Raw genomic sequence first — 22357 nt, forward strand, 5'->3', positions numbered from 1 at the left:
ATTCAGTTTTTCTTGTTCCAGAATGAAATTTGTATTGAGGTCATTTTTAATTTATATTAATTTAGGGAGAATTGACAGCCATACAAAGTTGATTTTTCTATCCAAGAACATGGTATGTCTTTTCATTTGTAGAAAAAAAAGCCTAATTTTGGATCCTTGGGAGTGTTTTAAATATTTCTCATATAGGTTTGCACATATATTGTTTTGTCTTTTTGTTAAATTGTGAAGCGGTTGATTTACTTTTTAAAAGTGTATCTATTAGCTTTTGTTGTACAACAAACCACCCCCAAACTTAGTGACTTAAAAAAAAACCAAAAAGTTATTTAGCTTATGACTCTGTGGATTGACAATTTGGTCTGTGCTTATCTGGGTGGCTCTTCTGCTGGGCTCCTTCTTTTGTTTGTGGTGAGCTGCTGGTAAGCTAAGCAGTTCTGGGGATTGGTTGTGTCAGCTGGAGTGACAGGAAGCAGCTGAGTCACATGCCTCCCTTCATCCAGCAGGCTCACTCAGACTTGCTCACTTGGTGATGGCAGATTCCAAAAGCAAAAGAGAAGTTACAAGGGGTCTTGATACCTAGGCTCAAAAGTCACTTCTGCCACATTCTGTTAGTCAAAGCAAGCTACAAGGCCAGCCCAAATTCAAAAGGTGCGGAAGTACTCAACTTCTTGACAGGAGAAACTGCAAAGTGTATTCCTGGTATTTTATCTTTTCTGTTTTACCTTTGTGGCCATTTTTGCAATGTACCACGATAAGATATATTATCTTAAGAGGAGAGAAATGAGTGACAATCCAGGTAGATCTGGGAATGGACTTTTCACATAACTATCAGCCTGCATGGCATGGCAAAAGGTCTGGAAAGTGCTGCTCTAGGTACTTTGAATTTTGTCCTATATTAAACCAGAACTTAAGAGAGCTGAATACTTAAACTACACTCTTTTCTTCCTTCACAGAATCAGCTTTTTTGAATTGTGCTTTGTTACCTAACATCAGCTAACATTAAAGGGGCATTAAAATCCGTTAAGCTTATTTACTTGGGAAATCTTAAGATGTTGTCCATATGTCACATAGTGTCCTTTTCCTCGGCCCTCAAGGGAAATTTCTCTTCTCTCTTGGTACCAAGGATAGCTGGATTTCTCCTAAGCTACTATTAATAGTTTGCTTTTCCCCGAGATATACTGCAAATCATGTAACTGATTTTTTTTCCTGCATTGAATGTTGACACTTTTCAGAGCCAAATTGTGGGCTATCTTTTGCCGGTACATAGGAGCTTACCATAGGCAATTTGTAATCCCATCTTATCCATGGCTCCGTCTTATTTATCCTGCCCTATTTTCCTTTTCTCACTTAATTACTTCCTCAATTACTTTTTAAATGTGAGGCAACTAGCCTTTCTCAATTAACTTCTGTGTACAAAGCACCAAAAATGACATTGGGAACACAGAAATATACCATTCAGTGATATCAGTGAGGGCAGATGGAAGCACTTGACATACTACAGATGAAGGCAAAAGTTACATTACAGGAGAAAGGGAGATAGCACTAAGAAAATCAGTGTATCATTATCAGAGTGCATAACACAACCCAGAGACAGACTGGTAATCAGCTGGTGAGCAGACAGAACCTACAGCTTCTCTTGCTAGGATGTGATGAAAAATGCTTGTACTGCCCTCATAGTACTTGACGTTCTCTTTTAGATTCCATATTAGTTACATAGGTAGATATTTTCTGGAGCTAAGTTTGCCTATACTGTAAAGGGTTCCCTTATTTATGAATTTGCATTCTACCTTTAATTTCCTTGCCCATCCTTGAAGCTTTGTCCTGCAATACTGGGAAAAGAACTTCTGAATTTCTGCCAGATTATGACAGCGCCCTCAAACAGATGAATAAGTAGACTTGTGCAAAGTTTCTGCCCTGCAGGGACTTTGAAGCCACTTGGAGAGATCAGATATAAACATGGGATAAGTTATGTCATTAAATTATTACAGATTGCTCCAAATTTCTAGAATGACAAATCTGAGCCTTGAAAGTAGTGAATTTGTCTAGAAGTGGATTTGTCCTAAAAATTAATCCTGAAAAACCTGCCTTGGCTTGTTTCATGTCCTGTTTATGTCTCATCAAAACATCACAACAAAGTAGTATGACCACTTAGCTGCTAAAGCCTAAAGTAGGGGTTGACTACCTGTGCTTTGGCACAATTTTTGGATAAATCATTAATTTATAATTTAAACTTTAGTCCATAGAGATATCATAAGGAATTCTGACCCTGCCTGGGACTTTGCATTCATCAATCAGGACATTCATTTTACTTATTTAAATAAATGAATTTTAAAAATGAATTTACCTATAACATATAACTGTGATAATTCTTCACTTGTTAAATAATACAGATGATTTAATGTAAATGTTAAATTAATGGATAGTATTATGTGATTTGTTTTTCTGAACATTGTTGAACATAAATGGATATGAAACATTTAAAATATTATTATTGTAGTTTCATTATATATTGTTTCTTGAAGCAAGAAAAAAAAAACACTAAAGAAATCTTCCATTATTAGCTAGATTATTACCTGCCTGACTTTTCTGAGTACATGGGACCCAAAGGTTCAGTTATTTCCATGATACTAAAATAAGTCCTTGATATTTTATGTATTTTCAAAAATTTTATAATTAAGAGTTACCGTCACATATAATAGTGTCCAAGGGTCAAAATCAAACCATCATAAAATATTTTGAAGGTAAATTTAAAAAATGACCAAAATTATAATTTGCCATTTACTCCTGTTACAAACTGAATTAAAGCTTAGTTTCAAATGTAGGGTCCACGATACCTACAGGTGGAGCTTTACTGCTTCTAGAATTTCCCCTGGGATACAACTCTGCTTCACGTTGTCATCTCACAAAATATTTGTGTGTACAAATAATGAAGGATAGTGGATATGGCTTATGTATGCTAAACATAATGTACGTGTACAGAACAGTTAACTACATTTTTTACTGTCAGAAAGGTTCATGTGATCACTGCTTCTCAAAATTAAGTGTGTGCACAAATCACTTGGGGATCTTTTTAAAATGCAAATTATGATTCATTAGGTCTGGAGTAAGACTTGAAATTCTGCATTTCTAACAAAATCCCAGGAAATGCTGATGCTGATTAGATAAGGCCTCATGTAGCCCTGTCACTTGTGGGTATCTGTACACCGTGGGGGCAGAAAATAAAAAATTAATACTTTTCTTCCCACCTTCTAACTTCTTGCAGCTGGGCTAATAATCAAATTAACAGATTAAGAGAAGAAATTAAAATTTCAATACATGTGCATAGGGAATTCACATATGCTTGAAAAATTCCAAAGACAGTGAGGCAACATTGGGTATATATGACATTTTAGACAAAGGAGAAAAGGTGGGGAATGGCGTTTTAGATTTCAGAAGTAATAGTGGTATCTGTCCCTGGAGACATTGAGCAACTTGAGGAAGGGACTATGTCTTCCCCAGTTTTATATCTATTGTGTAAAATACTATGCCTTGGCATGAAGATACACTCCAAACCTTTCTTGTATAAACAAATACCACATGAATGAATGATTGTTTACCACTCATTGCACAGTTGGACCTTTAACTTTTCCTAAAACAAGATGTATAAAAGTTTATTCACAGACAATGTATTAAACAATGACACTCAAGATTTCTGGCCAAGATGGTGGAGTAGGTAAATGCTGAACTTGCCTCCTCTCATGACCACATTAAAATTACAACTAAATTACAGAACCATCAATGAGAATAGCATAAAGTCTAGCTGAACCAAAGTCCTATAACTAAGTGTATACAGAAGAAGCCATCTCGAGACTGGTACAAGGTGGGGAGGTGTGGAACAGGTTGATCCCACACATATGTGGCCATTAAAAATTGGGAGGTATATCTCAGCTATGGAGGTCCCCCCTGGAGGAGTGAGGGGTCTCAGTCCCACACCAGGCTCCCAGCCCAGAGTTCCGGTGATGGGGAGAGAAGTCCCCATAACTTCTAGCTGTGTAAAACAGTAGAGCTTCTGGCTGGGTGAGACAGGGGCTAGAATCCCAGGCAATCCTTTTAGAGGGCGCCCTCACAGGTTACTCACTGATGGACTCACTCTGAGCTCCAGTACTGGGGCAGCATCTCAAAAGGTGCCAGGGACATACAGGGAGAAACTGAGTTGTCTGACTTCAGAGCAAGGACTATAGGGGCAGCTTTCTCCCAGAAAGACGTGCTGACAGAATGCATTTTTCTTTGTTGATCCCTCCCCCTTCCCGGCATGCAGATGCAGGGGGCCACCACATTTGAGTCTCCATCAAACTGTCTAACACTATTTGCTCTACCCTAGTGATTCCTTGAGACCCCGTCGCACCCAACTTTCAGGCACACCCAAGCCACTTTTAGTGGCTTTTCCATATAAATGGCCGGTCTTGGCTCATGCTGCAGAGTTTTCTCAAACCTCTTAAAGGTTTACAAAACTGAAACAAGCAGCATTTGGCTTTAGTGTGTCCCATATGTCTTGCTGAGCAGCCCCAAGCCTTCACCAGTTCACAGCTTAGCATCAGTTCAAAACTTGGCCTCTCAAGGCACCTCCAAACCAAGCATGGGCAGCAGCCATCTGCGAATTGCTTTATGGCTCATACCTGGTGACCTCGGGCAGGGCACAGGCTGTAGCTGTACTTGGCCTGTGGTGGGACACCATCCAGGAGGCCCTGGGGCTGGCACTCCTGATGGCCAGTTTCTAACTGAGCTGGAATGTCACCTGGCCACCTCTGAGGACTGGTCAGAAGCCAGAGCCCTGCAAAGGCAAACCCTGCTCCATAGGGTCAGCCCCTAAATAACAGCTCCTCCACTGTAGTCACAGTCAGTCCTGACAACCAATCAGCCTGAAGGACAATCCCTCCCCTGATGTGCAAACAGCACTGAAGCCTCAACTACAACAGGAGGGCACACGCAACCTACACAGGGGACACACACCTGAAGCACTTGGCTCAGGTGACAAGGAAGACTGCACCACTGGGCCCCACAGCACACCTACTACATGAGGCCACTCTCCTAAAACAAGATGTATAAAAGTTTATTCACAGACAATGTATTAAACAATGACACTCAAGATTTCTGGCCAAGATGGTGGAGTAGGTAAATGCTGAACTTGCCTCCTCTCATGACCACATTAAAATTACAACTAAATTACAGAACCATCAATGAGAATAGCATAAAGTCTAGCTGAACCAAAGTCCTATAACTAAGTGTATACAGAAGAAGCCATCTCGAGACTGGTACAAGGTGGGGAGGTGTGGAACAGGTTGATCCCACACATATGTGGCCATTAAAAATTGGGAGGTATATCTCAGCTATGGAGGTCCCCCCTGGAGGAGTGAGGGGTCTCAGTCCCACACCAGGCTCCCAGCCCAGAGTTCCGGTGATGGGGAGAGAAGTCCCCATAACTTCTAGCTGTGTAAAACAGTAGAGCTTCTGGCTGGGTGAGACAGGGGGGCTAGAATCCCAGGCAATCCTTTTAGAGGGCGCCCTCACAGGTTACTCACTGATGGACTCACTCTGAGCTCCAGTACTGGGGCAGCATCTCAAAAGGTGCCAGGGACATACAGGGAGGAACTGAGTTGTCTGACTTCAGAGCAAGGACTATAGGGGCAGCTTTCTCCCAGAAAGACGTGCTGACAGAATGCATTTTTCTTTGTTGATCCCTCCCCCTTCCCGGCATGCAGATGCAGGGGGCCACCACATTTGAGTCTCCATCAAACTGTCTAACACTATTTGCTCTACCCTAGTGATTCCTTGAGACCCCGTCGCACCCAACTTTCAGGCACACCCAAGCCACTTTTAGTGGCTTTTCCATATAAATGGCCGGTCTTGGCTCATGCTGCAGAGTTTTCTCAAACCTCTTAAAGGTTTACAAAACTGAAACAAGCAGCATTTGGCTTTAGTGTGTCCCATATGTCTTGCTGAGCAGCCCCAAGCCTTCACCAGTTCACAGCTTAGCATCAGTTCAAAACTTGGCCTCTCAAGGCACCTCCAAACCAAGCATGGGCAGCAGCCATCTTGAGAAATATTTATGGCTCATACCTGGTGACCTCGGGCAGGGCACAGGCTGTAGCTGTACTTGGCCTGTGGTGGGACACCATCCAGGAGGCCCTGGGGCTGGCACTCCTGATGGCCAGTTTCTAACTGAGCTGGAATGTCACCTGGCCACCTCTGAGGACTGGTCAGAAGCCAGAGCCCTGCAAAGGCAAACCCTGCTCCATAGGGTCAGCCCCTAAATAACAGCTCCTCCACTGTAGTCACAGTCAGTCCTGACAACCAATCAGCCTGAAGGACAATCCCTCCCCTGATGTGCAAACAGCACTGAAGCCTCAACTACAACAGGAGGGCACACGCAACCTACACAGGGGACACACACCTGAAGCACTTGGCTCAGGTGACAAGGAAGACTGCACCACTGGGCCCCACAGCACACCTACTACATGAGGCCACTCTCCTAAGACTGGGAAACATCACAGTCCTACCTAATACATAGAAACAAACACAGGGAGGCAGCCAAAATGAGGGGACAAAGAAACATGTCCCAAACAAAAGAACAGAACAAATCTCCAGAAAAAGAACTAAACAAAATGGAGACAAGCAATCTACCAGACACGTAGTTCAAAACACAGGTTATAAGGACGCTCAATGATCTCAGTGAGAACTTCAACAAAGAGATAAGAAACATAAAAATAGAGCCAATAGAGCCAGAAACAGAGAATACAACTGAAATGAAGAAAACATAAGAGGGACTCAATATAGAATAGAGAGCCCAGAAATAAATCCATACCTATATGGTCATTTAATTTACCACAATGGAAGCAAGAATTTACATTGGGGTAAAGACAGTCTGTTCAATAAATGCTGCTGAGAAACCTGGACAGACACATGCAAAAAAAATGAAGCTGGACCACCTCCTTACACCATATACAATAATAAATTCAAAATGGATTAAAGACTTAAATGTAAGATCTGAAACCATAAAATTCCTAGAAGAAAATATAGGAAGAAAATTTGCAGACATTACCCTTAGTAATATTTTTACTGATATAGCCACTTAGGCAAGGGAAGTAAGAGAAAAAAATATATGGGATTACATCAAACTAAAAAGTTTTTTCACAGCAAAGGAAACCATCAATAAAACAAAAAGGCATCCCACTGAATGGGAGAAGATATTTGTCAATGGTACATCTGATAAGGGGTTAATATCCAAAATTTATAAAAAAAACTCATTCAACTCAACACCAAAAAAACAAACAACCCAATTAAAAATGGGCAGAGCACAGAAGAGACATTTTTCTAAAGAGGACATACAGATGGCTAACAGACATGAAAAAAATCCTCAAACTCACTAATAATTAGAGAAATGCAAATAAAAACCACAATGAGATACCTCCTCACCCCAGTCAGAATGGCTACCATCAATAAATCAACAAACAACAAGTGCTGGCGAGGATATGGAGAAAAGGGAACACTCATGCACTGTTGGTGGGATTGCAGATTGGTGCAGCCACTATGGAAAACAGTATGGTGGTATCTCAAAAAACTGGAAATGGAAGTACCTTATGACCCAGCAATTCCACTCTTAGATATCTATCCAGAGAAATCCAAAACACCAATTCTAAAAAATTTATGCACCCCTATGTTTATTGCAGCACTATACACAACAACCAAGACATGGAAACAACCGAAACGCCCATCGGTAGACGACTGGATTAAGAAACTGTGGTACATTTATACAATGGAGTATTACTCGGCCATAAAGAAGAATGAAATCTTACCATTTACAAAGATATGGATGAACCTCAAGAACATTATGCTAAGTGAAGTAAGTCAGATGGAGAAAGACAAATACCATATGATCTCACTTATATGTGGAATCTAAAGAATAGAATAAATGAACAAACTAATTAGAAACAGTCTCAGAGATATAGAAAACAACTGAGGGTTGCTCGGTGGGAGGGGGTGGGGATGCAGGAGAAGGTGAGGAGATTAGAAAGCACAAATTGGTAACCACAAGATTGCCATGGGGATATGAAAGACAGTTTGGGGAATATAATCAATAATGTTGGAAAGATTTGTAGGGGATTTAATGGACACTTGTCTCATTAGGGATACCACCTCAGGGATGGTGCAGGTACCTGAGCACTGCACTGTACACCTAAAGCTGAATAATAATGAATGTCAATTGTAATTATATATATATATATATATATATATATATATATATATATATTCACAGGATGTGGAATACAGCATAAGGAATAGAATCAGTGGAACTGTAACAGGTATATATGATGTCAGAGGGGTAGTAGATTGGGGGAGCGGAGTTATCACTGTAAGGGATATAAATATCTAACTATTACATTATTTTGTACACCTGAAACTAATAATAAAAAGGAGAAAGCTTAATAAACATGAAATAGGTCATATTACACACACACAAAAGAAAACAAAACAAAACCCTTACATATGCTGCCTACAAGAGACTCACTTCAATTAGAAAGACGCACACAGACTGAAAGTAAAGGGATGGAAAAAGATGTTTCATGAAAATGGAAATGAGTAAAAAAAAAAGCTGAGGTAGCAATACTTATATCAGCAAAATAGACTTCAAAACAGAGTCTATAACAAGAGACAAAGAAGGACCCAGTAATCCCACTTCTGGGCATTTTTCTGAAGAAATCCAAAACTCTACTTCAAGGGGACCGTGTGCATCCACATGTTCATTGCAGTGTTGTTTACAATGGCCAAAATATGGAGGCAGCCTGGGTGTCTCTCAATGGAAGAATAGATAAAAAGGAGGTGGTACATATATACAATGGACTATTGTTCAGCCATGGAAAGGAATGAGTTCTTGCCATCTGTGGCGGCATGGTTGGACCTGGAGGGTGTTGTGCTGAGTGGAGTATGTCAGAAAGCTAGAGACAGATGCAATGTGATTTTGCATATATATGGAATCTAAAGAATAAAATAACAAACAAAGAAAACAGAAACACACTCATAGATACGAGAACATTTTGATGATGCCAAATGGAATGGGGGTTGGGCAGGTGGTTGAAAAGGGGGAAGGGATTAAGATGTACAAATTGGTTGTTACAAAGTAGTCATGGGAATGTAAGTATAACATAAGGAATATACATAGTCCATAATATTGTAATAACTATGTATGACAGATGGGTACTAGATTTATCAGGGGGATAGATGAGAGGAAGGTTGAAGGAAAGGGTGAAGAGGTGAAGGAATTAAGAAGTACAAATTGGTAGTTACAAAATAGTCATGGGGATGTAAAGTAAAGCACAGGTAATATAGTCAATGATATGGTAACAACTATGTGTCGTGCCAGGTGGGTACTAGACTCGTCAGGGGGATCAGTTCTTATATAAATGTCTAACCATTATGCTGTACACCTGAAGTTAATATAAAAGATTACATATCAACTGTAATTGAAAAAATTAAGATTGGGGGAGGTGGAAGGGAATAAGTTTCAAATGTCCAGGTATAAAACAAGTCATGGGGATGTAATATACAGCATGGGGAATATAGTTAATAATATTGTGATAGAGTGGTACAGTGTCAGATGGTTGCTGGACTTACCACAGTGATCACTTCTTTAGGTATATAAATGTTGAATAACTATGTCGTACACCTGAAACATAATATTGTACGTTAGCTTTATTTTAATAAAAATCTTTTTTAAAAAAAAGAATGATATTCAAGTTTTAAAAGAAGAGTATCCTTTAGTTCTGTAACCAGAAGGATTGCAAGCCCTACAAAGCAAGGTACACGCCTAGAGAATCCCTGGAAAGAAGTAGAGAATCCCTGGAAGGAGCGGGGAAAGGATAACCACGGAGATGCATCTCACTCCTCCCTGGCGCCTAGAGAGGCCCCGGAAATGCCCGCCAGCGTGAGCACCGAAGTGACTCGGTGACGCACTTCCTGTCTGGTATACTAGCTTTTTTTGTCACCAGACGAGGCAGGTCGTAAGTGGCCCAGCTGTGGATAGGAGGAGTCCCAGAGGGAGCCGCTGTTTGGGGAGAGCCCATGAGTTTCTTGGGTTTTTGCAGGGTTTGCTCTCTTCTCACCTGAAGGCAAAACTCGGGGAAAGTCGACAGGGTCCAAAGATGAGTTCGCTCTTCACCGCAAGTCAAGGCAGCGACGCTGAGGCGGGGGCCTGGAGGGTGGCTGGGGGGGCCAGGGTCGCCGCGCCGCCCCTGCGTGATGGACTTTTGATAGTTAAAGTGGAGGAAGACTCAGCCGGAGGTCGGGAGTCCGACACACCAGGGGACTGTCAGGATTCCGAAACTTGTCGCCAACATTTTAGGCAGTTCTGTTACCAGGAAGTGTCGGGACCCGAAGAGGCGCTTAGCCGGCTCAGGGAACTTTGTCGCCGGTGGCTGAGGCCTGAGATGCACTCGAAGGAGCAGATCCTGGAGCTCTTGGTGCTGGAGCAGTTCCTCACCATCCTGCCCGCCGAGCTCCAGGCCTGCGTGCGGAAGCACTGCCCCGACAGCGCGGAGGAGGCTGCAGCGGTAGTGCGGGCGTTTCAGAGAGCGCTGGGTGCGACCTCACCCCAGGTGAGGCGTGCTGGTGATGGGAGTGTGGGGAATGGAGCTGTATGAATGCTACGAATTTCAGAAGTTTTCCCTCATTACATTTTGTGTAAACTTTAGGATGTGCGTGAAACTTTACGTGGGAAACGGTGACAAATCCAACCAGGAAATGATCCTTAAGTTATGACCTCTCAGCACAAAACCTACACAGGAGTATTGTCTACCCATTGTCAGACACCCCTTTTGTCTAACTAGATTATTTGGGAAAGAAAGATGTCAGGAGGCTAGAACGGTAATTCCCTACCACTCTGAATGTGAGGAACCTTTTTACTCTTTAACGGTTTGGTGACTCCCTTCTCCCACAATTGATAGGGGAGAGGGGCTGGAAGTGGCGTTAATAATTGATCATACCTACATGATGAAGCCTCGATAAAAATCCCAGTAGTATGGGGTTCGGGGAGCTTCCAGGTTGGTAGATGCATCCATTTAGCGGGAGAGCGATGCACCCCAACTGAAGGGAAGCAAAGCTTTTGAGCTCAGGACCCTCACAGACCTTGCCCTATGCATCTCTTCCTTCTCCCTTTTTCTGAGTCATATCCTTTTATGATAAACTGATAATCTAGTAAGTAATTTGCTTTCCTGAGTTCTGGAGCCGCTCTAGCAAATTAATTGAACCCGAAGAGGGGGTTGTGGAAACCTCTCATCTACAGCTGGTTGGTCAGAAACAGGTCATGGCCTTGCAGTTGGTGCCTGAAGTTGGGGAGGGGGCAGTCTTGTAGGACTGAGTCCTTAATCTGGGACCTGAGCCCATCTCCAGGTAGGCAGTATCAGAATTAAGCTAAACGGCGTGAAACCCAGCTGGTGTTGCAGAATTGTTTGACGTGTGGAAATACACACACATCTGGTGTTAGAAGTGACGTAGTGTTGTAGTGAAGTATTCAGAGTATTGAAAGGAGAGAAGACACACAGGAGTGTGGTTTTCCTTTACACAGAGACAGAGGAGAGGCTCGGGGGAAATTATCACACTCAGGTCCAAGAGACAGGAGGCTCTGCATGCCATACGACGTCATGGAAAAGACACCAGGGCGGTCAAGCAGGTGACAGGAGCTAGGGGAAAGCTTAGGCCAGAGCCTGTGTTGGGGTTTCTGACGGAAAGGCAGGGCAGGGCGGAGGGAACAGTAGGATCTGCTAGTTTAATTTCAGTGGGCTGTAAATTATAGCAGTGGTCCCTAGTTGCCTGGTACCTGGCCTTGGGATGAGTAAAGGGGGGGAATGTTGCCTCCTGGAGTGTATGGGCCAGATGGAGACGATACGGCTCTGGATTAAACCAATCTCAGCTGAGCCCTTTGCTCTCGCTAAGAACTGGCTGGCCCCAGGAAGGGCACTCTCCACAGCCAGAAAGGTGGTTTTGTTTTTGTTTTAAGATGTCAAAACAATATAAAATATAACAAGACATAGCAGGAAAAAAAACAAAATATATTCCCCTTCCTTGTCACTGAGTGAGAGATCCTTGGAGTCAGTTTGTGAGTCATTAGTGGAACCAAGACAGCCAACTCCCTGCATCAGTTTTAAAACCTTCCCTTTATAAGAACTATGGCTTTATCGTCTCAGAATGGTCAACTTATATTTAAATAAGCCATCTGAAAACGTTATCTTGTTGGGTAATATCGTACTGTGCAATGGTCAAGGAAGGGAAAGGAAATTATACTGAGGAGTTGTTGGTGAGGTACCTTCATCTTCTTAAGGTATATATTTGTATCTATCTCACACATGAGGAAACTGTTTCAGGGCCAGCATTGGAACTTGGGACTTTCTAGTCATCTGTACATTTTTCATCTATACCAGATTTCCATTTTGATAAATCACAGGGCTATAACTCCAGTGAATATATATTTCACTCTTAACCTCAAATGTGTAGATGGTCCACAGAAAGGCTTTTTGGGATTGCAAGAGAATGGCAGCCTCTCTCATTAGTCACTTAGAAACTCCCCATCAGTACATGATTCACTGATCAGTACATGACTCAACAGCCATGGTGGTTACTTCATTCTCAGTGCTTCCTCCTCGGTGCTGGCTGACCCTTCTCTGGAGTCTAGCCTCATCCTGAGACTCGTGGAAAGGCTGTCCTGGGACAGCAGGTGCTGAGAGATCTCCTGTTGTTTTAGGGTTTGGTGAAAGTCAAGGATGCGGCTGTGTCTCTCACCTGGGAGGACTGGGAGCATCTGGACGCAGTGCAGAGGGACTTCTACAGGGAGAGCACACTGAAGGATTATGGGAACACAGTCCCGCCAGGTAAGTGCTGTGACTTTGCTTGTCTCTACCGATGTTATGTCGGAAGGGCTTGCTTCAGTCCGTTCCCTGAGCCAGTGCCATTCACAGACATAAGTGGAGAGACCTAGAGTCTCTTTTGTGACCCAAGGAAGATTTTTTTGTTTTATACTGTTAGGTGATAGATTCAGCTTATTTTTGGTTCATTTTTTAATAAAATACATACAGTATTAAAAAACATAATGGGCACCTGTGTATCTACCACCCAGGTTTATCAAATTTTAGTAGTGGCCATATTGGCTTCATTTTTTTTTTTCAAAATAATATGTTATAGCTATTGTGCAACCCTTCCTGAAAGCGGTTCCCTACGCTCCTTTTCCAGAGGTAACCAACATCCTGTTGTATTTATTATTTCCATGTTTGCTTTACATTCTTTTTATATATTTATGTAACCACATACACACACATTCTTTCTCTCTACATATACATATATAAACATGTAAATGTAAAAACCTGTGAATGTGTATACACTATTTTTACGGTATATAAATTATATTACTGTATGATTCTTTTGCACCTTGCCTTTTTCTCAACATTACATTTTTGAGATTTATTCATGTTGATGTTTATTCATTTTAACACCTATATATTTCATTGTGTATATTTCAAGATTCATTTATCCATTCTCCTATAAATGGACACTAAGGCTTCTAGTGTTTCACCACCACAAACAGTATCACACTGGACATTCTTGTATCTTTCTCCCTGTGATCATATGTATTGTGTTTCCCCAAAAATAAGACCTAACCAGAAAATAAGCCCTAGCATGATTTTTCAGGATGACATCCCCTGAACATATGCCCTAATGCATCTTTTGGAGCACAACTTAGTATCAGACCCGGTCTTATTTTCAGGGAAACACGGTAGGAGTTTCTGAAGAGAAGGTACTTAGGGGTGTTTGCTCATCTTGCTGTCCAAAAGGATACCGGCAGTATACAAGGTTTCTTCTTTCTCTACATCTTTGTCAACATTTGGTGTGCAGCTGATGGCATGATGTGTTAACACAGTAGTCCAAGTATTCCTTTTGAAATGTTAGGTTGCGTCCCACCTCCGCTCAGAATCTGCAACCCTCCTCATTTCACTCTGAGTAAATGCCTGTGATGCCCAGTGTGACTGGCCGTTACCACACCGACCCATCTCCTGCTCCCTTCACTCACTCTGCTCCAGCTCCACTGACCTTGCTACTCCTTGACCATGGCTGGCAACCCGCTTCATGGTCTTTGCTCTAATTGTTCCCTCTGCCTGGAATGTTCTTCCAGAGTTCCACAAACTGTAAGCAAACTCCCTGACTTGTTTCAGGTTTTTGCTCCGATTTCACCTTTCAGTGAGGTCTGACTTGACCGTCATGTTTAGCGCTGCAGGTTGCCTGCCACTATCTCCTCCCACGCTGCTGACTGATCCTCTGCCTGGCTTGACTTGGGCCATAGCATTTATTACCTCAAATAATCTGTCTAATGTTTTGTTTATTTATTGTCTGACCACCCCATCTAGAATGTGAGCTCCACAAGAGGAAAGATTTTTGACTGTTTGGTCATTAATATATTCTCTGTGCCTAGAATAGTGCCTGGCACAGAATGGGTGCTGGGTAAATACTATTTAGATTAATGAATGAATGGTATTTGGTGGTTTTAACTTGCCTTACCCTGATTTCTATGAGTTAAATATCTTTCAGATATATTTTGGACATTCTGGTTTCCTCTCTTGTGAATTGCCTGTTTATATCCTTATCTCCCCTTCTTTCCTGCATTATCTTTCTAAAATTTGCTTTGTGGCTGTCCTTTATAATTTTGATATGAATCCTTTATTTTATTGGTTATACAGGTGGTTTGTCTTTTCACTATGGCATCTTTTGTATAGAATTAAAATGTTTAATATAGTCAGTTTTTTCAGTCTTTTACTTTATGGTTCAAATAGTCTTAGGAAATATTAGGCCCTTCTTAATCCTGTTTCCAATTTTGCAAACATAACTTTAAAATGGTTTTAACTCTTTTCAGTGTTATTTAGTTTTATATTTCTAAATAAGATACCTACTCTGCTATTTTCCCCCAATTTCAGTTATTATCTCTTGACTGCCTACTAAGACAAGAGTTTTATCCGCCCAACATACACACATTTAGCAGTCCATAATTCTCTCATTATAGTTAAATCAGTCTTTTTTGTTCATTAGTGTTCACATATATCAGATATGCCATCATCTTCAAATTCCCTTGGAGAGATCCTCCTGAAGCTTCCTCTGCTCCAGTGTGAACAGACTTCTTCTCCAGACCTGTTACTCAACTGTTACCCTAGAACTTTCCTTCACTGTTATCCTGGGAATTCTTTCCTGGGTCTCATACCATTTTCTTCCTTGGTTTAACCCCCTTGATTTGATGGAGAGCATCTTCCAGTGTGTTCCATATACATGGGAGCTAAATTTTTTGAAACTTTGAGTGTCAGAAATGTCTTTACTCCTCTCTCACATTTGGATTGTAGAGTAGTTGGATATAGCATTCTGGTTTAGAAATGATTCTACCTTTGAATTTTGAAGACTGAATTTTCTAGCTAGCTTGTGATGTTGCTATTGAGAATCTGATTCCACTGCGATATTTCATCCTTGGTGTACAATCTGTTCTGTATAGAAGCCTTTAGAAGTTTTTCTTTATTAATCCTGCTAGTATGAAATTTCACCATGGATATGCCTTAGTGTGAGGTGTTGTTGTTTTTTCATTCATTGTTCTGAGTAGTTGGTGGGCCTTATAATATAGACACTCATACCTTTAAGTTGTGAGGAATTTTTTATAGTATTTTTAAATTTATCTATTTTTAATCTCATTTTTACTGTGTTCTTTCTGGGATTTCTTTTAGTTGGATGGATGTTGGAACTCATTGATCCTGTAAGGTTCCTCCCACCCTGTTCCCATTTCTTCATCTATGAGATTGCCTTAGCTTTATTTTCCAACTCTTAAACTGAAATATTTTTGCTCTCATTTTCAAGAATTTTTTTTCTTTAAATATTCCTTTTCTTATAGCCTCCTTGTTTTCTGGATGCAGTATCTTCTCTTATTAATCTGAGAATACTAGTTACCGGTTATTAAGTTTTCTCATTTCATGCATTACATGTTTCACTGTCATATCTATTAGAGGTTTTCTTGAACTACTGGTAACCTTTCACTTTCTGTTTGTATTTAACACGTTGCGTACGGATCACGAGAATCTTCGTTTTTTCTGAGCCATGCGTTAAGGACGGATAACAAGAATTCTCGTTTTTACTGTTGACTCTTTTTACTTTGCATATTTTATTGAATTATTTGTGTTTCGTTAATATCTAACGGGCAAATGTCGTTAATGAATAAAGTCTGCATCATATGTACACTTTTTAGAATTCATATTATTTTTTTCTAAAAAAATAGTGATTTTGAATTGGATACATTTTTTCACCCATGAGTCATTTCACGTGTTACATTCACAACAGTGGATGTACGAATAAACAGAGTTTTCCAGAACTGTAGTGATTTGTTTATAACATTTGGAACCTTAGTATCCCTTAGGCGATTTTGAATTATGTTATTTTTGGAAAAACACCGAATTATTTTATTTAACTCTTCGGTGATACCTCATGAAATAGATATTGTAACCTCGTCAATGCAAAGTTATAGGAAGTTGAAAGGAATTATTTTCGTATTATTGGCCATAGTTATGCAACAATGCTACCATGCATTGCTGTGTTCAACATAGCATGCATTGCTATGCAACAATGCTACCATTCGCGTTAGAATGGATTTTTTTCAAAGCTGCATTGTTCTCCATTGCACGATTCAAAAGCAGCTCTTCCCTCGGATCGCCACTTGCTGATGTACCACTGGGTTTCAGTTTTCTAGACCCTCATTTCTAATAATGGAGCAGATTCATTTGACCGCATAAATAAACACTTTTGAAGCTCAGCGTCTTTGGGTTTATCACTAACTCAGGCCTCCCAAAAGCACTTACACTAGCATCTCTGGCTTTCGTCGTCCAAACTCGGCTTTGTGTTTGGTAATCCCACGATATGAGATGCGCTCACAAGAGGCATTCTTGGTTTGGGTTTAGTTTCCTTCAAGACACTTGCTCATACGGTTTCACTGCCCGAGTTTTGTTTTCGAGTTTTGCTGTGTTAGGTGCTTGGTTGTTTTCACACAAGAAGACATTGGATTCTTTACTTGTGCCTATATTCTTTTTCGAACTGGGGGTATTACGCTTATAAAATTTCTTGTTGCAGTTATTTTATTTGTGTGATTGTGTAGGTATGGCTTCGAAAGCTAAAGGTCAAACAATGAGAGAAGATGAAATTTTAGCAGATTTGTGTGCTGATGAATTATCCGATGTACCTGTTGAGGCCAATGAAGAGAGCAGTGAGAGTGAAAATGACAGCGACTTTCCAGTTAGGAGTAAAAGAAGAAAAATTCATTCTTTCATAATTAGCGACAGTGAGTCTTCGGAAAATAGTGACGATGAAGAAATTGACAGTGAAGTTTCCAATACATGGAAAAAACGAGATATAAAAGTTAGTTTGGAGAAATTTGAAGGTACACCTGGTGTACAAATCAGGCCTAATCATTTTGATAGTATCTCTGAAGTCGTGGAACTTTTTCTCGGTGATGACTTTTTCCAAATCATGTGCGATGAGTCCAACCGGTACTACAGTCAGAACAAAGATAAATACAAATTATCTTCTAAGTCTGGAAAATGGTCCGACATTACTGTTCCTGAATTGAAGAAGTTCCTCTCTATAATAATCCTCATGGGGCAAGTAAGGAAAACGTCATTGAAAGAATATTGGAGTACTGATCCTTTTATTTCAACACCTATATTCTGGCAATTGATGTCTAGAAACAGATTTGAATATATATGGAAAGCATGGCATTTCAACAACAACGATTTGTATTCAAACACAACAGTAGACAGGCTATTCAAAATCAGACCAGTGTTGGACTATATTGTAGAAAAATTTCAGACAGTTTATAAACCAAAACAAGAATTATCCCTACATGAGGCAATGATTCCTTGGAGAGGAAAACTGAAATTCCGCACATACAACCCAGCAAAGATAGTGAAATATGGACTGCTTGTTCGCATGTTATGCGAAAGTGAATCTGGCTACATTTCAAACTTGGAGGTTTATGCAGCTGAGGGTAAAAAACTTGAAGAAACTATCCTATCAGTTTTGAAACCTAGCCTTGGCCAGTGGCATCACGTTTACCAGGACAATTATTATAACAGTAAAAATAGCAGAATCTCTTCTTGCCACAAAAACAAGAGTCTGTGGCACAATTAGAGTGAATAGAAGTCTTCCGGAGATTTTGAAAAAAGAATAAAAAAAATTGAAAACGGGAATATAGCTTTTGCCGAAAAGGCCAAGTCCTGCTCCTGAATTGGAAAGATAAACGGGAGGTTAGGATGATCACGACCATTCATGCTGCAACCATGAGCGATGCAAGGAAAATGACTAAAAGAGCAGGACTCAGGTCAAGAAGCCCAATGGGATTGTGAAGTGCGATGACTGCATGAAGGGTGCTGACAGAGCAGACGTGTTTCTCATACTACACGACACTAAGAAAAACAATGACGTGGTCTAAAAAAGTTGTGCTGTGGTTGATCAACTGTGCACTTTCTAATTCCTTTCGGGTCTATAAAACGTTGAATCAAGACAGCAAAATAAGATTCAAACAATATCTTCTCAGAATTTCAAAAGATTGGGCAGAGAGCAGTGAGAGGCCAAGACAGGGAGGTGAGACGAGTGGCGATAGGGAACCAGCTGTGAAAGTGCCGACGCAGCGGGCCCCCAAGGAAGACAATCCGGCCAGGCTCTTGGGAGATTTGGCCATGCATCATCTGGAGCCCATAGTGGGAAGAGGAAAGAAAAAATATCACACACGGGTGTGTAAAGTGTGCGCATCAAAAAAAGTGAGAAGTGAAACTCGGTACATATGCAATTTTTGCCGTGTCCCACTGCACAAAGGAAGCTGCTTTCTGCAGTATCACACCAGGAGGGATTACTAACATCATACGTGAGTAAATCCTAAAAAATTCCATAGAAAAATAATAAATGACATAGAAGCATTTACGCTTTAAAGAGAAGAGTGCATTTTAAAGTAGTTTCTTTTAAAAACCTGCCGGAACAGAGGGGTATGAGGGATTTAAACCCCGCCGTACGCAACGTGTTAATAGTCAAACGTAAGAATTCTGACTGGAATCTCTGTTAGGGTAGGACTTGTGAACCGGGGATCTCCAGGATAGGGGTGGCCATCAGGTGATGGTAGATTTTGGACTTCCCTTATGTCAGTGTCTCTAGGTCTTTTGGCCTGAGTTGGTGAGTTTTACCATAGAGAGATTATTCAACAAATATTTTATTGAGTGTCTGCAGTAAGCCAGGTGCTATTCTAAGTGGAGATACAATAGGGAATAAGCCGATGAAATCCCTGCCATAAAAATTACTGCCCTTTCTGCCTGGAGGATATAAGCTTTTGGAGCAAATAGTTTGAGCCTGAGGAGAGGACATTGTAGTGAGGTTCTACCAATTAAGTAGGGTGTCACTTTTCACGTAATCATTCTGATATGATAGTGGTACCTGTCTCCTATTCTTAGCTGTGTCTGATGTCCCCAATCCAGAATTTATCTGGGTCAGCCTTCCTGGAGAGTAAACTGCAAGAATTCTGGACTAGGGGATAGAATCTGGTTCCTTTACAGAGTTTCAAATCAGTCCTAGATTTATCTCCCACACAAACCTTGCCTTCAGACATTGGAGGCTCCTGGTATGTCTACTACTATAACTCATCACAGGAATAGAATTTCTTTTGTTAAACCATCCTTCAGACATGGGATAAAGGCTAGACTGCCTCTCTTAACACCCCTTCCCAATTTACCTGTCATAGTATGGTGACGAACAACAGTGGAGTGGGGTGGGGGAGAAGAGATGGCTTAGTGGGTACAGGCACAAGTATAAAAGCAAAGGAACTGGTTTTGTACAGGAAAATGTCAGCACATCTGACAGGTTAACTTAAAACAATTTAACTTCAGGAGTGGTTTTATGGAGATTAAAAAGGTTGGGGCGGGGGTTTTTGCTGGTACTTGCTTATTTCACTCTTGCCAGGATGAAATGTTAACAATTTGTCATTTTAATGTTTCAGGTTTGGAAATCAGAACTGAGAACAAAGAGTTGATTCCAAAGCAAGAAATTCTAGACGTAGAGCCACAGAGGCAGCTACAAGAAGGGTCACAGGGGAAGGCTCCACTGTTTTCCAAGTGTGGCGACACACATGAGAGGGTGGAAAAGCAATCAGGAAACCCCTCATCACTGAAACTTGAACATTCTCCTGAAGAGCAAGGATTCACCAACATCTCAGATCTCACAAATGGTTACACAGAAGGGGGGGACTCCAAAAGTAATGAATTTGGGAATAGTGCCAGAAGTTCAAACTTTGTTCTTTGTCAGCATGACCTGACAGTAGAGAGGTCCATTGATGTTGATGAACGTGGCAGCAAGTGCAAACAGAGTTTGGATCCAGTGAAACTTCCAGTAGTGAAACCTCACAGATCTACTGACAACGAAGAAAATTTCCATAGTCCAGGCCTCTTTGAGGCCCTGAAGCAGTTCCGAGAAGAAAGACCTTATAAATGTGATAACTGTGAGAAGAGTTTCAAACAGCGTTCTGATCTCTTTAAACACCAGAGAATCCACACTGGGGAGAAACCCTATACATGCCAAGAATGTGGGAAGAGCTTCCGCCAGAGTGCTGCCCTGATTAAACATCAGAGGACACATACAGGGGAAAAGCCATACATATGTTCCAAATGTGGGGACAGCTTCAGACAGAGCTCACATCTCAATCGGCATAAAAGAATCCATATAGGAGAGAAACACTACAAATGTAATGAATGTGGGGAAATCTGCCGAATTTCCAACCGTTTTAGACATCAGAGAATCCATAAAGGGGAGAGACCCTATACCTGTGAAGAATGTGAGAAGAGCTTCAAACGGTGCTCTGACCTCTCTAAACATCAGAGAATCCACACTGGGGAGAAGCCTTATGAATGTTCTGAATGTGGGAAATGCTTCAGTCAGAGTGCAACCCTCATTACACACCAGAGAACTCACACTGGAGAAAAACCTTATGAATGTCTTGAATGTGGGGAAAGATTTAGACAGAGTCCACACCTTATCCGACACCAAAGGATCCATAGAAATAAAGTCCCATCATTTTGACATGCTTCTGCATGAGCTGTTTTCTTTCTTCTTCTTTTTTTTTTTATTGCCCAGAAACCACATTCTTTGGCTTGTGAAGTATTTCAGTCAATCGTGGATCATATTTCCTTGGGCATCATACCCAAAATAGATTCAGTCTGACTCAAGTCTCCAGACACACGTTGATAGAGTATTACTATGAAGGAGAAATGCACAAGTCGGGAGCCCCTCCAGCAGATGGTTCCATGGAGGAGAACTAAGGGCTGACAAGAGTAAGGGCTGACATGCGACATTCTGTGGTTATCTCATCACTCTTCCTACCTCTGCTCTGGGACCAAATCTTTGGCACTCCAATTACTTTCCTAAGAATTAATTTTAGTCACTTAGAATTGTCTTTCCCCTTAGGTGGTAGAGAGGATTTCAAATACTTTATCATCCAAAACACCTCGAACAGTTCAGTGCATACAAGAGCCACTTTGTATTTTTGACTTGAAAAAAAATTAGCTTTGTAGTCTCTCTTTCCCATTCTTTCCCTGTTGGGTTAGACAGCTAAAAACTTGGATTAGATCTTAAGTCTATCTTACTCTCTTTCTAGTTCTACACATTCGCAATATGTATTGCATCCAAATTCTTTTTGAACCTTTTTCTAAATTAAGGGGATATAAGCACATTCTTGGATATTTGGGAAAACACTATAGGAAAAAATTACCTATACTCCCACACCTGACCTGTTACTGGCATTTACAATGGACCCTTGAGCAACGCAGGGGTTAGGGGCACCTATACCTTCTGTGCAGTCCAAAATCTGTGTATAACTTTTTTTTTTTGGGGGGGGGGGGTTTATTTCATTTATTTCATAGTTTCTCCTTGTTAGTTCATAGTTCTGCCTGAGGGAGTAGAACTATTATTACTGTTATTCCCATTTTTATAGAGGGAATTAAGGCTTGAGTAGTAAATTAACTTGCCCTTGGTCATGTAGTGAGCAGATAGTGGCTGAAGAGCCTAAAACAGGCCTCTGGTTTTGGAGCTGTTGTCTGTCATCCAAATTCATGCAGCAGGACTAGATGTGGGGGGAGAGGAAGTCTGATCCAGTGTAGGCTACTGGAAGGTCATGTTACGGCACCAGGTTTTGCATAAGGGCTTACCATGGGCCTGTTACACAAGAGAATACTGTTTATGTGAGATTTGTGAGATTTCCAACATTTCTCATTGTCATCCCTGAACCTCTGCC

At 41.1% G+C, this 22357-nt stretch overlaps 1 protein-coding gene across 2 annotated transcripts; it reads left to right on the forward strand.

Moving 5' to 3' along the window:
• The first annotated feature begins 9985 nt into the window (after positions 1 to 9985).
• ZNF394 (zinc finger protein 394) lies at positions 9986 to 21151 on the forward strand. Of its 2 annotated transcripts, none has more exons than XM_074328510.1 (3): positions 9986 to 10625; positions 12767 to 12893; positions 17189 to 18381. In XM_074328510.1, the coding sequence occupies exons 1-3, from the start codon at positions 10173 to 10175 to the stop codon at positions 18217 to 18219; spliced, it is 1611 nt and encodes a 536-aa protein (XP_074184611.1). In that variant the 5' UTR covers positions 9986 to 10172; the 3' UTR covers positions 18220 to 18381. The 2 variants fall into 2 exon arrangements, with proteins under 2 accessions (XP_074184611.1, XP_019573912.2); XM_019718353.2 differs by lacking the exon at positions 17189 to 18381 and adding an exon at positions 20072 to 21151 and having other exon boundaries at positions 9989 to 10625.
• Positions 21152 to 22357: the final 1206 nt, after the last annotated feature.

This window comes from Rhinolophus sinicus, linkage group LG03 (assembly GCF_036562045.2).
Source record: "Rhinolophus sinicus isolate RSC01 linkage group LG03, ASM3656204v1, whole genome shotgun sequence".
Taxonomy (NCBI): Eukaryota; Metazoa; Chordata; class Mammalia; order Chiroptera; family Rhinolophidae; genus Rhinolophus; species Rhinolophus sinicus.

Excerpts from the sequence above, each read along its gene's own strand:
- ZNF394 (XM_019718353.2), top strand. The coding sequence starts at position 10,173 with ATGAGTTCGCTCTTCACCGCAAGTCAAGGCAGCGACGCTGAGGCGGGG. Across the intron at positions 10,626-12,766 it reads TGGGTGCGACCTCACCCCAG|GGTTTGGTGAAAGTCAAGGA; the intron begins GTGAGGCGTGCT and ends CTGTTGTTTTAG. Across the intron at positions 12,894-20,071 it reads TGGGAACACAGTCCCGCCAG|GTTTGGAAATCAGAACTGAG; the intron begins GTAAGTGCTGTG and ends TTAATGTTTCAG.